The sequence below is a fragment of the Phascolarctos cinereus genome, unplaced genomic scaffold (genome assembly GCF_003287225.1).
Source record: "Phascolarctos cinereus isolate Bilbo 61053 unplaced genomic scaffold, phaCin_HiC Scaffold_3;HRSCAF=262, whole genome shotgun sequence".
Classification (NCBI taxonomy): Eukaryota; Metazoa; Chordata; class Mammalia; order Diprotodontia; family Phascolarctidae; genus Phascolarctos; species Phascolarctos cinereus.
In genome coordinates, this window is record NW_027555736.1 from 106,118,257 (window position 1) to 106,134,216 (window position 15,960).

At 34.8% G+C, this 15,960-nt stretch overlaps 1 protein-coding gene across 1 annotated transcript in view; it reads left to right on the forward strand.

Moving 5' to 3' along the window:
• LOC110209473 (cilia- and flagella-associated protein 43-like) overlaps positions 1-15,960 on the forward strand; it is a 167,245-nt gene that overhangs the window by 105,232 nt on the left and 46,053 nt on the right. Inside the window, exons 22-26 of the mRNA XM_078151074.1 lie at positions 1,684-1,786; positions 3,153-3,397; positions 4,569-4,775; positions 14,383-14,472; positions 14,846-14,926. Of these exons, the coding sequence (XP_078007200.1) occupies positions 1,684-1,786; positions 3,153-3,397; positions 4,569-4,775; positions 14,383-14,472; positions 14,846-14,926 (726 nt within the window). The remainder of the gene's footprint in view (positions 1-1,683; positions 1,787-3,152; positions 3,398-4,568; positions 4,776-14,382; positions 14,473-14,845; positions 14,927-15,960) is intronic.

Here is a 15,960-nt window from a genome sequence, read left to right on the forward strand (position 1 = left end):
TATAAATGCATTCTGCATTATGCAGAAAGGAATCAAAGGTAACAAACCAATACCAATAATGAATCTATATGCTCCAAAAGTTTTAGCATCCAAATTCATAAAGGAAACATTTGAGCTTCAAGAAGACATAGATAGTAACACAATAGTGACAGAACACTTCAATATCCCACTATCAGTTTTGGATAAATCTAACAGAAAGATAAACAAAAGGAAAATATGGAACTGAACAAATATCTGGAGAAATGAGTTAAAAGACTTATGTCATCATCTAAATGGGATTGAAAAAGAATTTCTTGATATTTCTCATACTTTTCAATAGAGCTTCAACCTTTTACAAAAATTGACCACATACCAGGACGCTGAGGTATAGCAAACAAATATAATAAGGCAGAAATAGATAATACATTGTTTATAGATAAACAAAAAATAATATGCAATAAAATAGTCATTTGTTCAGGGACCACAAAAAAACCAAACCCAAATGGAGAGTTAAGAATTAAATTCTAAATGATGAGTGGGTCAAAGAACAAATCATAAAAAATAGAGGCTATGTAAAAGAAAATGATAATGATGAAGAAACATGCCAAAATTTCAGAGGTATACCTAAAGCAGTCCTTGGGGAAAAAATTAATGAACTGAATAAACATTTTAAAAAATTAGAAAGTCAATGAATAAGCAAACTGAAAAAAGGCACAAAAGAGGAGATATTAAAAAGTAGAAGAGTAATAAATTGGAAACAAAAAAACATAGAAATGATTAATAGAACTAAAACCTAGTTCTTTGAAAAAACTAATAAAATTGATAAACTCTTACCTAATCTAATTAAAAAAGAAGATAGCATAAAATCAAATCAATAAAATATCAAATAAGCAAGGTGAAATCACAACAAAAACAGAAGAAAAAATAATAATTATAACATGTCATGCACAGTTATACTCTAACAAAACTGAGAATACAAAAGACAAAGAGGAATACCTTAAAAAAATACAAAATACCCAAACTGTCAGAAAGCCAGATAGAAATCTTAAATAATCCAATCTCAGAAAAGGAAATAGATCTAGTTAGAAAGGAACTACCAAAGGAAAAAAACTCTTGGTCCTAAAGGATTCACAGGAAAATTCTATCAAACTTAAAAAAAAACAATTAGCACCCATATTTCACAAATTATTCTCAAAAATTGAGAAAGAAAACACTCTGCCAGACTTCTTTTATGGGACAAATATCATCCTAATACCTAAACCAGGTAAAGATAAAACATCGGGAAAAAACCATATCATTAACATATCATATTACCGTCAATATACCATATTACCACAATACCAATATCATTAATAATGAATACTAACTCAAAAAATTTAAACAAAATCCTGTCAAACAGACTACAATGATTTATCCAAGAAATCATTCACTATGACCAAGTGGGATTTATACCAGGGATGGAAAGAATGGTTCAACCACTCAACCAAAAACCCATGATCATCTCTATAGATGCAAAAAACACTTCTGACCAAGTACAACACTCTTTTATGCTTAAAAAAAAGCACCTCATAGGGACTATAGGCATAGAGGGACTTTTTTTTAATATCAAATAAAGCATCTTAAAAACACTTAATGTTATTTATTAGACTTTTTCACAATTTAACTGAAAATATTTTTTACTCTGTTATTTTTATATTTGTCAAGTCCTTTCATGGTCTTTTGGAGGTTAAAAATTTCCCAATGAAAGCACGCACTCCAGAAGAGCTGGAAGAATTGGAGACAGTTTTACGGCTAAGGAAGACTGAAGAAACTGATATAAAGTATGGTTTTGAATATTACTGTGATACATGATAATTCAAGTCTTAATATAGATTTTAATTGAAATGCAATGGAAGAGATGTATAGTGGAGAGCTAGCCTCAAAGTCAGGAAGACTTGAGGTTCAAGTACTGCCTCTCATATAGACTGACTATGTGATCTGGGGCAAGTCACCTAACTTCTCAGTGATCTAAGCAGCTCTAAGACTCTTAAGTTGCAGAGGTGATACCTTGTACTAGTAGAAAGTTTCCTTACTTGGGAGGTTTCTATGTCAATAAAAATCACAAGTTCAGTCCGTATAATAATAATAACAGCTAACATTTATATAGAGCTTTAAGGTCTGCAAAGTGCTTTATATATGTTATTTCATTTGATCTTCACAATAACCTTGTGAAGCAGGCACTGTTATTAGCCCTATTTTACAGTTGAATGCACTGAAGCACCCAAAGCTTAAATGACTATCCAGGTGTTACACAGCTAGTAAGCATCTAAGGCTGAATTTGAATTAAGATCTTCTTGACTCCAGATCCAATGTTTTATCTACTGTTCCACCTAGCTACAATATCCCTTCTAGTGAATAATACATACTTGTAAAATATTCATGGCTGTCCTTCACATAAGAAGATAAATGAATGTAGCACATGAGTCTTTAATTATTTCCATAGTAACGGTGAGGTATTACCTTTAGCCATACATGCTCTTCTTATAATCAGACCAGTGGTTATACATTTCCAAGACAATTGGTCAACATGGAATACATTTTGTTACTATGAAACAGTGCGTTTCTCTGGGCAAGACCCATTGGCCTATACAAGTCAGAATACATAGCCATGGTCTCAATAAAACTATTCTCTACTAGTTATTACAAAAGAATAAAGTCAGACCTGGAAAAGTACCACACTTTTTGATATAATGTAAGCTACTGGGAGGATGTCAAGCACATTCCATGTATAGTTTTCTAAAATATAAAATGAGATTAATATTTAATACCTACTGCTTGACTTATATCAGTCACCATGTAAATTCCTATGTAAAATACAAACTAACAGGATATATTTTTTCATGTTTAAGTAACAAGACCCACCTTAAAATATTTACATGGACAAGTTATTCTGCCAACCTAGTTCAAAGATAATATGTTACTAAATACAATTTTTACTGTTATCATTCACCTACAGTATACAGGTTTAATCTCTTTTGTAAGACTTTCCAGGTCTACCTGCCATTCTGAATACAAATATAGACAGCAGAATTTAAAGCTTTAAATTTATTTTTGAAATAATTATGTTGTTGCCAGGTTGCCCTTTAGAAACATAATTAAGACTTAATAATTATATAATAATGAATGTATTATGTTTTTCCATATAAAGCTACGGAAGGAAATTGTAGAAGTTCAATCCACAGCTTTAAGTAAAAAGGAACCTGAAGAGGAAGAGGAGGAGGAAGAGGAAGAAGAGAGAAAAAAAAAGAGAGAGAGCAACTTAATCAATTACTTTCTTGGCAGCTTAAGTTCTGAGCTTGGTGCAGACACAAGTATGTTATATAACCAATTAGAACTTCATACCAGAGAAGAGAAAATCAACCAGATTGTATTACTAAAGGTGAACTATTTTTATCTTCCAAACCAGTAAAGCTCTCTTGTAAAGTGCTTTCTTGAGCCCCTGACTAAATTATGATACAAATCAAATTATATCCTTTTATGTGTTCATAAATGTTGACATACTGTAACTTAACTTATAGCTCCCTTTGCACTCCCCAACCATCTTTCCCCTAAGATTATCTCTACTGAGGGTACCTCCCTCCCCTATGGTACTCTACCGAGATACATAAGATCATATTATAGTAGAGAGGAAAGGAATGAGCATTTATATAGTGCTGGGTACTGTGCTAAACACTTTACAAATATTCTTTGATCTTCATAACAACTCTGTGAGGTAGTGCTGTTATTACCTCCATTATTACAGTTGAGGGAACTGAGGTAAACAAAAGTTAAGTGAATTGCCCAGGGTCACATATCTAGTTAAGTGTCTGAGGCTGGATTTGTACTCTGGTCTTCCAAACCCAGGCTCAGTGCTTTATCCACTGTACCACCTAGCTGCCTCATATTAGTATGATAAATAATGTTAAACTGTTCTGGGATGCCATTATCACATCTTTGTCCTAAATTCCCTTCTCCCAAAAGAACTATTTCAATCTTAACATTAGACAGAAAAACAAACAAGTTTCCACTGGTAAAAGAAAAAATTCCTTTTCTATGCCAATATAAAGTATTTTTGTCCTTTTCCCCCCAAACTACAAAATCTCACATGACAGATAATAGACTATAGCTAATTCAAATTCAGCATTCTGCTTTTTGATTGAAGGAAACTTTCAATTAAAAGCCAATCCAAGAGAGAAAAGTTTAGTATGACAGCTATTAATCTTAGAGGAATGGGGAACCATTGAAAGATCTTGAGCAGGAGAGCATATTTGACTCTGGATTTCAGAACTGGAAATTACTCTGGAGATCATGTAGTCCAAATTTCTAATTTTATAGAGGAGGAAACTGAAGTCCAGAGAATGAAGTGGCCTACTTAAGGTCCTGGTTAATAATAGAATAGAATCTCAAAACAGTGCCTTTTCTATAATGTTAGACTTAAAGCATTATTTTAGGAAGACAAGTTGGTGGTGATTTGAGGATGGATTTAGAGTAGGAATAGAGTTAAAAATTGTTAAGACTATGGCATGATACTGCCAGTAAAGAAGTAATCTATCACGTTTATGATATTTCAGGACATTATTTACAACATCAAAACTGAATTTAATAAAGACTTTGATATTGTATATCAACAAAAAGAGTTGGAAATAACACGTGTGAATGAAAGAAATACACATATTCAAGAAATTATTACAGAATTAGATCTTGGGGAACAGATATGGCAACCAGTATTTGAAGACTGTGAGAAGCCAGAGAGGATTCTAGTTGTAGAAGATCATGAGGTATGTCCTTTCCTTACTTTCTAAGGCTGCTTTCCTGTTTCCTTTTTGCACTTGTTTCCTTGGATTGATTGCTGACAGAGTTGAGAGAGAGAGAGAGAAAGAGAGAGTTTCACCTTTGGATATTGCCTTACAGTTTACAAATGTTCCTCACAATAATTTTATGTAGCAGTTTCAAGTATTCTACTCATTTTAAATAGAAAAATGAGACCCAGGGAAGGTAAGTGTCTTGCTCATATCCATTTCAATAATCTAGGGGCTTAGGGATCAATGGCTCTTGTGTTTCCTTCTCAAAGAGGACCAAAATGACTTCATTATGTTAGAGCTGAGTTACAGTGTGTCTGACTGTGACTGATCAGACCAATATGAGCTCAGAATGCTCTACCACAGGTAAGGCACAAATAGTCCATGTGAACATTTGGGGAAGGTGGCGGACTAAAAAGGTAGTCGCTCTCACCCTCCCCTATCAACCTCTGAAAACCCAGAAAATATCACCCCAGGAAAAAACCCTGGAACAGTTGAAGTAGAAGAAAGACAGGGAGAAGCAGTTCAGCAGCCCAGCAAATGGGTCTCCCAGTGCCTCAGCAAAAATAAGGGAAGGAGACCTACAAAGGGCCCCAGGTGGATAAGTACCCTGCAGCATTCATCTGAAAGGAGTGAAGAAAGCAACCTAAAGGTCTTCCTAAAGCCCAGCCTTGCTGATTCCACCCAACACCAGGTGAGCTGTGACCCTCAGCCTCCAATTGTAAGAAATCCTGAAGCCCAGGTGGTAGAGTAGGCAAACAGCAACACCTGGACCTCCGAGTACCTCAGTGAGGGCAGGGGAACCAGTGGAAACCAGCTCAGAAAACCACCAGATGCCTCGGCATCTACTGCAAAGGAATCTCCCAGTGCATTAGCAGAAAGAGGGAGCAGCACTGCAGCCCCAGGCAGATAAACACCCTGCAGCACCCATCTAAAAGGAGCTGAAGAAAGCTAAAGGAAAGGAAAAGCAGGCAACCTAGAATTGCCTGAAAGTTCCAGCCTTGCTGATTCCAGCCCAAACAGAGGTAAGCTGCCAGAAACCTACAGCCTCCAATTGCCAACATAAGAGGCCCCAGCACACAAAGCCAGTGACCAAGACCTAGGCTCCCAACACAAGAAGCTTGGGTCAGTGCCCTCTGTTCCCCAGCAGGAGAGCTCAATCTCTTTAAAGGCCAGGGAATAAAGAAACACCATGAGTAAAAACAAAACAAAACAAAACAAAAAACATACCATAGATTCATATTATGAGAAGAGTGAAGATCAAGACAGAAATTCTGAAGAGGACAACATTGTCAACAAACCCACATCTGCAACATCAAAAGGAATATGATCTGAAGCCCAAAAACCTTCTTAGAAGAGCTCAAGAAGGATTTTAAAGTCAAATGAGAGAGGTAGAAGAGTCCTTCAAAAATACAATTGGCCAATTGGAAAAAAAATACACTGAAGAAAACAAGTCCCTAAAAAACACAATTGGCCAATTGAAGAAGGAAGTACAAAAACTAACAGAAGAAAACAATCTGTTAAAAACTAGAATTGGACAAATGGAAACTAATGTCTCTATGAGAGAGCAAGAATCAGTCAAACAGAAACAAAAAAATGAAAAAATAGATGAAAATGTAAAATACCTCATCAGTAAAACAACCGACCTGGAAAATCGATTCAGGAGAGACAATTTAAAAATTATTGGACTACCTGAAAATCATGATAAAAAAAGAGCCTGGACAGTATCTTTCAGGAAATCATAAAGGAAAACTGCCCTGAAGTCCTAGAACCACAAGGAAAATAACCATAGAAAGAATCCACCGATCACCACCTGAAAGAGATCCCAAATTGACAATGCCAAGGAATATAATAGCAAAATTCCAAAATTACCAGATGAAAGAGAAGGTGCTGCAAGCAGCCAGAAAGAAACAATTTAAATATCATGGAACCACAGTCAGGATTACACAGGACCTTGCAGCTTCTACATTAAAAGACCGCAGGGCTTGGAACATGATATTCCATAAGGCAAAGGAGCTTGGAATGCAGCCAAGGATCAACTACCCAAAAAATGAGCATTTTCAAGGGAGGAATGGATATTCAATGAAATAGGAGACTTCCAAACTTTCCTGATAAAAAGACCAGAGCTCAACAAAAAATTTGATCTTCAAGTACAGACTCAAGAAGACTTAAAAAGGTAAATGGGACAGAAAGATACAATATGTTGTTAATAAGGGGGCTGTTTAAACCCTACAAGGGAATATGACACTTGCAACTGAGAACTGTATTGTTATTACACCATGTTAAAGGAGTATACATAAAGAGGGTGGATATTAGTTGACTTTGATGTAATGAAAAAAAAATCTAATCAAGTGGGTTAAATGGATCCAAATAAGTGGATATCTGATCTTAGAAAATGTACTGAGAAAGGAGGAGGCAGACAAGGGTAAATTACATTACAGGAAAAGACACAAAATCCTATTACAGCAGAGGGAAAGAAGGAGGGGGGAGCATTGTTTGAACCTTACTCTCATCAGATTTGGCTCAAGAAGGGCATAACATAATCAGTTAGGTATAGAAATCTAACTTGCCCTATAGGCAGTAGGAGGGAAAAGGGGAAAGAAAAGGGAGGGGGAAGAAGGGAGGAAGCAAAGTGAAGAAAAGGGAAAGGGATAATAAAGGGAGGAGGGACTGAAGGAGGCTGGTCAAAAGCAAAACACTAGTGAAGGGGGAAAGGAAAAGAGAGAAAAAAAGCATAAATGGGGGAAAGGATGGAGAAAAAGACACAGATAGTAATCATAACTGTGAATGTGAATGGGATGAACTCTCCCATAAAAGAAACAGATTGCAGAATGGATTAAAAACCATAATCCTACAATATGTTGTTTACAGGAAACACATTTGAAAAAGAGTGACACATACAGGGTAAAGGTAAAAGGCTGGAGCAGAATATATTATGCTTCAGCTGAAGTAAAAAAAGCAGGGGTAGCAATCCTGATCTCAGACAAAGCAAAAGCAAAAATAGATCTAATCAAAAGAGATAAGGAAGGAAACTACATCCTGCTAAAAGGCACCATAGACAATGAAGTAATATCATTACTAAACATATATGCACCAAATGGTATAGCATCCAAATTCTTACAGGAGAAGTTCAGGGAGTTACAGGAAGAAATAGACAGCAAAACTATACTAGTGGGGACCTGAACTCCCCCTCTCACTAGGTAAATCTAACCACAAAATAAACAAGAAAGAAGTTAAGGAGGTGAATAGAACATTAGAAAAGTTAGGTATGATAGACCTCTGGAGAAAACTGAATGGGGATAGAAAGGAATATACTTTTTTCTCAGCAGTACATGGCACATACACAAAAATTGACCATGTACTAGGGCATAAAAACCTCACAATCCAATGCAGAAAGGCAGAAATATTAAATGCATCCTTTTCAGATCATGATGCAATAAAAATTATATGTAATAAAGGGCCATGGAAAGATAGACTAAAAAATAATTGGAAACTAAATAATCTAATCCTAAAAAATGATTGGGTCAAACAACAAATCATAGAAACAATCAATAATTTCATTCAAGAGAATGACAATAATGAGACAACATACCAAAACTTATGGGATGCAGCAAAAGCAGTTCTTAGGGGAAGTTTTATATCTCTAAATGCTTACATAAATAAAATAGAAAAAGAGATTAATGAATTGGGCATACAACTAAAAAAACTAGAAAAAGAACAAATTAAAAATCCTCAACTAAACACCAAATTAGAAATATTGAAAACCAAAGGAAAAATTAAAAAATTGAAATTAAGAAAACTATTGAACTAATAAATAAAACTAAGAGCTGGTTTTATGAAAAAACCAATAAAATAGATAAACCTTTGGTTAATTTAATTAAAAAAAGAAAGAAGAAAACCAAATTACTAGTATCAAGAATGAAAAGGGTGAAGCTACCACCAAGGAAGAGGAAATTAAAACAATAATTAGGAATTATTTTGCCCAACTATATGCCAACAAATTTGACAATCTTAGTGAAATGGATACATATTTACAAAAATATAAATTGCCCAGATTAACAGAAGAGGAAGTAAAATACTTAAATAACCCCATCTCAGAAAAAGAAATTGAACAAGCCATTGATGAACTCCCTAGGAAAAAATCTCCAGGGCCAGATGGATTTACATGTGAATTCTATCAAACATTTAAAGAACAATTAATTCCAATACTATATAGACTATTTGGGAAAATAGGTGAAGAAGGAGTCTTACCAAATTCTTTTTATGATACAAATATGGTGTTGATACCTAAACCAGGAAGAGTCAAAATAGAGAAAGAAAATTATAGACCAATTTCTCTAATGAATATAGATGCAAAAATTTTAAACAAAATACTAGCAAATAGATTGCCGCAACTTATCACAAGAATAATACACTATGACCAGGTAGGATTTATACCAGGAATGCAGGGTTGGTTCAATATTAGGAAAACTATCAGCATCATTGAGCATATCAACACCAAAACCAACAGAAACCACATGATCATCTCAATAGATGCAGAAAAAGCTTTTGAAAATTCAACACCCATTCCTATTAAAAACACTAGAAAGCATAGGTATAAATGGAGTCTTCCTTAAAATAATAAATAGCATCTATCTAAAACCTTCAGCAAGCATTATATGTAATGGGGACAGGCTAGAAGCATTTCCAGTAAGATCGGGGGTGAAACAAGGATGTCCATTATCACCACTGTTGTACTGGAAACATTAGCTTAAGCAATAAGAGAAGAAAAAGAAATTGAAGGTATTAGAATATGCAAAAAAGAAACAAAACTATCACTCTTTGCAGATGACATGATGATATACTTAGAGAATCCTAGAGAATCAAGTAAAAAACTACTTGAAATAATAAACAACTTTAGCAAAGTTGCAGGCTATAAAATAAACCCACATAAATCATCAGCATTTCTATATATTACCAACAAAGCCCAACAGCAAGAGACAGAAAGAGAAATCCCATTTAAACTTACTGTAGACATTATAAAATATTTAGGAGTCTACCTCCCAAAACAAACCCAGGAACTCTATGAACACAATTACAAAACACTTTTCACACAAATAAAATCAGATCTAAATAATTGGAAAAACATCAGTTGCTCATGGGTATGCCAAGCTAATATAATAAAAATGACAATCCTACCTAAGCTAATTTACTTATTCAGTGCCATACCAATCAAACTACCAAGAAATTATTTTATAGAGTTAGAAAAAATAATAACAAGATTCATTTGGAAGAACAAAAGGTCCAGAATATCAAAGGAACTAATGAAAAGAAATGCAGGGGAAGGTGGCCTAGCAATTCCAGATCTTAAATTGTATTATAAAGCAGCAATCATCAAAACTGCTTGGTACTGGCTAAGAAATAGAGTGGTGGATCAGTGAAATAGGTTAAATATGCAAGACACAGTAGTCAATGACTATAGTAATCTATTATTTGATAAACCCAAAGACCCCAGCTTCTGGGATAAGAACCCACTCTTTGAAAAAAACTGCTGGGAAAACTGGAAAAGAGTATGGCAGAAACTAGGCATAGACCCAAATCTCACACCATATACCAAAATAAAGTCAAAATGGGTTCATGACTTAGATATAAAGGCTGATACCATAAGTAAATTGGAATAGTTTACCTATCAGATCTATGGAGAACAGAAGAATTCATGACCAAACAGGAGATAGAGAACATTATGAAAAGCAAAATGGATAATTTTGATTACATTAAATTGAAAAGTTTTTGCACAAACAAAGCCAATGCAACTAAGATTAGAAGGAAGGTAGAAAATTGGGAAAGAATTTTTACAACCAGTCTCTCTGATAAAGGCCTCATTTCTAAAATATATAGAGAATTAAGACAAATTTATAAGAACACAAGCCATTCCCCAATTGATAAATGGTCAAAGGATATGAACAGACAGTTCTCAGATGAAGAAATTAAAGCCATCTATAGTCATATGAAAAAATGCTCTAAATCATTATTGTTATAGATGAAAATGCAAATCAAAACAACTCTGAGGTACCACATCACACCTATCAGATTGGCCAACATGACAAAACAGGAAAATGATAAATGTTGGAGAAGATGTGGGAAAATTGGAACACTAATGCATTGTTGGTGGAGTTGTGAAATGATCCAACCATTTTGGAGAACAATTTGGAACTATGCCCAAAGGGCTATAAAAATGTGCATACCCTTTGACCCAGCAATAGCACTTCTAGGGCTATATCCCAAAGAGATCATACAAATGGGAAAAGGACCCATATGTACAAAAATATTCATAGCAGCTCTTTTTGTGGTGGCAAAGAATTGGAAATTGAGAGGATGCCCATCAATTGGGGAATGGCTGAGCAAGTTGTGGTATATGAATGTAATGGAATACTATTGTGCTATAAGAAATGATGAACAGGCTGACTTCAGAAAAACCTGGAAAGACTTGTATGGTCTGATGCTGAGTGAAGTGAGCAGAACCAAGAGAACTTTGTACACAATAACAGCCATGTTGTGTGATGACTAATATTGATTAACTTAACCCTTCTCAGCATTACAAGGATCTAAGACATCTCCAGAGGCCTCGTGATGGAAAATGCTGTCCATATCCAAAGAAAGAACTATGGAAGTTGAATCGCTATCTTTTTTTTTCTCTTCTGTTGAGTTTTGTTTCCTCTTTCTAATGGTTCCTCCTATTGGTTTTAATTTTTACTTACAACTTCACTAATGTGAAAATACATGTAATAGGAATGTGAATGTATAGCCTATATGAGATTGTGCACTGTCTTGGGAAGGGTGGTGGGGAGGAAGGGGGAGAAAAATTTTAAACTTTTTTTTTAAATTTAAAGCATATGGAAGTGACTGTTGATGAATCAAAATAAATTAATAAAATTCAAAAAAAAAGAAAAAACATTTGGGGGAGATTCTCTAAATTTGTGCATCTCATGGTTCTTTTGAGCTACTTCAATTCTGCTTTGTTCATAGAGCACAGCACCTTCTTTGAAGCAGGTATGCCATGCTGAGCAGTCCTTTGCCAGTGTCTCCCATGTCACATAATCAATTCCAAAGTTCTTGAGAACGTTCTTGTATCGCTTTATCATGTGAGTGCTTGCCTTGTGTGAGTTCTCTGTAAAATAATCTTTTATGCAAGCATATGTTTGGCATTTGAGCAACATGACCAGCCCATCAGAAATAATGCATTAAACAAGTAGCTCTGTTACCGTAGCAAGTGTTACCTCACAGAAACAGGCCATTATAACTAGGTGATGGGGTAGTTAAATGAGAATGAGCCCTACAGGATATTTATACAGGGATCCAGGAAATAGGTAGAAGGTTTATGACCTTAAGCTTTCTGTCACCAGATAATTTATAATTGCTTCAGTTCAAGATTTTTACCAAGATTACATAAAGGTACTGAAATGAATGAAATTAATAGGGAGATTCCTTGTGACATTCTATCACCAGATAATCGAGGCCTACTTCAGTAGTGGAGTTGGGTCTTGAACCTAGCTTCTGACTGGGTTCAGTGTTCATTTCATTATACCATGCTGATTTTCATTAAATGAAATTAAAATACTACGACCATATTTCTTTAGAAAATGCAAAGTGTTATAGCATGCCCAGAAAAATCTATTTGCTCATAGGAATAGGGACTACACCTTTGATTTCATTTGTATAAGGAACCCTATATCAATCTGAGTTTTTTATTCCATTTGGGAATTTCCCAGATAAGGAAACTTCTTTTGCCAATGCAAGTGCAGCATCTTCTCTGATAATTATAGTCACAAGAGCTGCCTCCTAGTATACTGAGAAATGATGCAGCTCACCTGGGCCTGGGGTCAATATTAGTCAGCAGCAGGTATTGAACCCAGCTCTCACAGGCTACAAGATTGGATCTACCCACTACACCATGCTGCCTCCTACTTGCTGCTATTAAATTAAATTACTTAATTCTAGCACCAAAACATATATTTAGTAGGAGTATTGAAGTGAATTCATTTTTGAGCTCAACTCTTCCCTGTGAGTTCAGAAAGATGCCTGAAACATAGCTTCTGAAGGGTGGAGAGGAGAAAATTTTTCTTACAGTCTCACTTCCATTTACTCACCTTTGCAGGTGCCCAGAAGGATATGGAGTAACCAAAGTAACATTTATTTGAAATCAGAAGGCCTCAGTTCTAATCCTGCCATTCTATTGGGCAATTCATCCAACTTTTCTGAGCCTCATTTTCCTCATCTACAAAATGGGGATAATACACAGGGTTTTTGTGAGGCTCAAGTGAGATAATATAGGTGAAAGTACTTTAGAAGCTATAAAGTACTATATTAATGTAAGATATGATCATTAAATGTACGGTGAATATAAGAACTTATACCCTACATAGACCAATATCTCATTCGACATGGGTACATGATTTAGACATAAAGGGCAATACAATAAGCAAATTAGGGGATCATAGAATATTTTATCTGTCAGATCTATGGATAAGGGAAGAATTTATGACCAAATGAGAGATAGAGAGCATTACAGGATGTAAAATGTATAGTTTCATTACATTAAATTAAAATTTTCATTTGCACAAATGAAACCAATGAAACCAAGATTAGAAGGAAAGCAGAAAAGGCGGGGGGGGGGGGGGGGGATTTTATAGCAGGTTTCCCTGATAAAGGCCTCATTTCAACTATATAGAGAACTGAGTCAAATGGTCAAAGGATATGAACTGGCAATTTTCAGATGAAAAAATCAAAGTTATCTATAGTCATTTGAAAAAATGCTCTCAATCACTATAGATTAGAGAAATGAAAATTAAAACAACAAAACCACCCGACACTTATAAGATTGGGTAATATTACAGAAAAGGAAAATGACAAATGTTGGAGGGGATGTGGGAAATTTGGGACACTAATGAACTGTTGGTGGAGTTGGGAATTGGCCCAACCATTCTGGAGAGCAATTTAGAACTATCCAGAAAGGGCTATAAATGGTGCATACCCTTTTACCCAACAATACCACTACTAGGTCTGTGACCTTTCTGAAAAGGCTGGTTTCACATTAGGCCATGCTTTCATGACAAAGTGTTAAGATCTATATGGCCTGGAGTGATGCTGCCTTGTGTCATAGATAAGGACATAGATACATAGATAGATATATAGATACGGTATTGAATCAAGAAAGGGTAATTATCCTCCCTTTAGTAGTTATTCTAGAAAAATCACTAAATATGGTCATGTATAAGTTTCTACAGATACATATAACATGGTCTATAGCTCCTATACAAGAATTCAAGGTAGCAAATGCAAATCAGGTATGTTACAGCCTTTATTTCTCCCGCACAGAAAACAAGAAAGATGACAAGGATTTATAGAAGCCCATAAACAGATGCAGAAACATATAAAGCACTCACGTCACTAATTGACTCCCCCTAGAAGGGATCTGAGCTTGGTGTTGCTATTCAGATAACCCTTTGACATTATGGTGGATCTTTAGCCTTTCCACAAGTTAAATAAGCTTTCTTTGAATCTTTTGAGAAATACAGACAAAAATGAAGTTGAAGTTTTTGCTTTTCAGATTAAAGTTGAAAGAATCCTTACCCCATGGGAGAAAGAACAAGCAGCATTAGCTGAAGCCCTTGAACGGGAAAGACGTCGTTTAAGTCAGGTATTATGTTAAAAACTAAATATATATGTATATGTGTGTATATATATATATATATATATATATATATATATATATATATATATAAATACATTTGTTTTTACTTAGTAGTTGTATTTTTACATTATATTACAGAAACATGTTCCTTTGCAATCAATCAGAAACATTTAGGGAAGAGTCTAATTACAAACACACACACATATACACATACGTGCCCTCTGCCATCACCATCATTACCATTATAGATTCATTTTCCTGCTTGTTCCTGACATCTTCCCAACAACATTTTAGATCTGTGGTCTTGGGTGATGCTGATAGAGCTTGAACACTTCAACCTCCAGCTACCATTTCCTCTAACTTTGGGTTATTTTTCCAGAGGGATGATGAAAGACGTCGAGCTTTGATGGACATGATGGGTGGAGTTCTAGAAGTCAAGAAAGAAGATATTTTGAGGATGGTAATAGTTTTATCTAACATTGGAAAGTAGAATAGGAAGGATGAAAGTGAGAAAAATATGTAATTTACCATTTTCTTAAATGAGCCAGAGTTTTAGGAAATTCTTCAAAAGCAAAATTCCTTGGTAGAGATTTCATTTCTCAAATATACAGGGAACTGAGCCAAATTTATAAGAATATGAGTCATTCCTCAATTGATAAATGGTCAAAGAATATGAACAAGCAGTTTTCAGAAGACATCAAAGCTATCAATAGCTATATGAAAAAAATTATCTAAATCACTATTAGTTAGAGATACATAAAAATTAAAACAACTATGAGATACCACCTCACACTTATCAAATTGGCTAACATGACAGAAAAAGAAAATTACAAATGTTGGAGAGGTTGTTAAAAAATAGGAATATATTCACTATTGAACTTTTGAACTTATGTGACCATTCTAGAGAACAATTTACAACTATGCCCAAAGGGCTATTAAACTGTCTTTACCATTTGACTCAGCAATATTACTATTAGGTCTGTATCACAAGGAGATCAAAGAAAAGGGAAAAGGATCCATACGTACAAAATATTTCTAGCATATCTTTTTATGGTGGCAAAAAAATGGAAACTGAAGGGATACCCATCATTTGGGGAACGGTTGAGCAAGTTGTGTTATATGATTGTGATGGAATACTTTGTGTTGTAAGAAACGATAAAGGAGATGATTTCAGATAAACTTGGGAAGACCTACATGAGCTGATACAAAATGAAGTGAGAAGAACCAGGAGATCATTGTACATAGGAAAAGCAATATTGTAATGATGATCAACTGTGAAAGACTTAGCTACTCCAATCAATATGATGATCCAAGACAATTTCAAAGGGCTCATGATGAAAAATGCTATCCATCTCCAGAAAGAGAACTGATAAACTTTGAGTGCAAACTGAAGTACAATTTTTTAACTTTATTTTTCATGCCTTTTTTTTTTGCAATATGGCTAATAGGGAAATATGTTTTGCATGATTTCACCTACATAATTGATGTCGTATT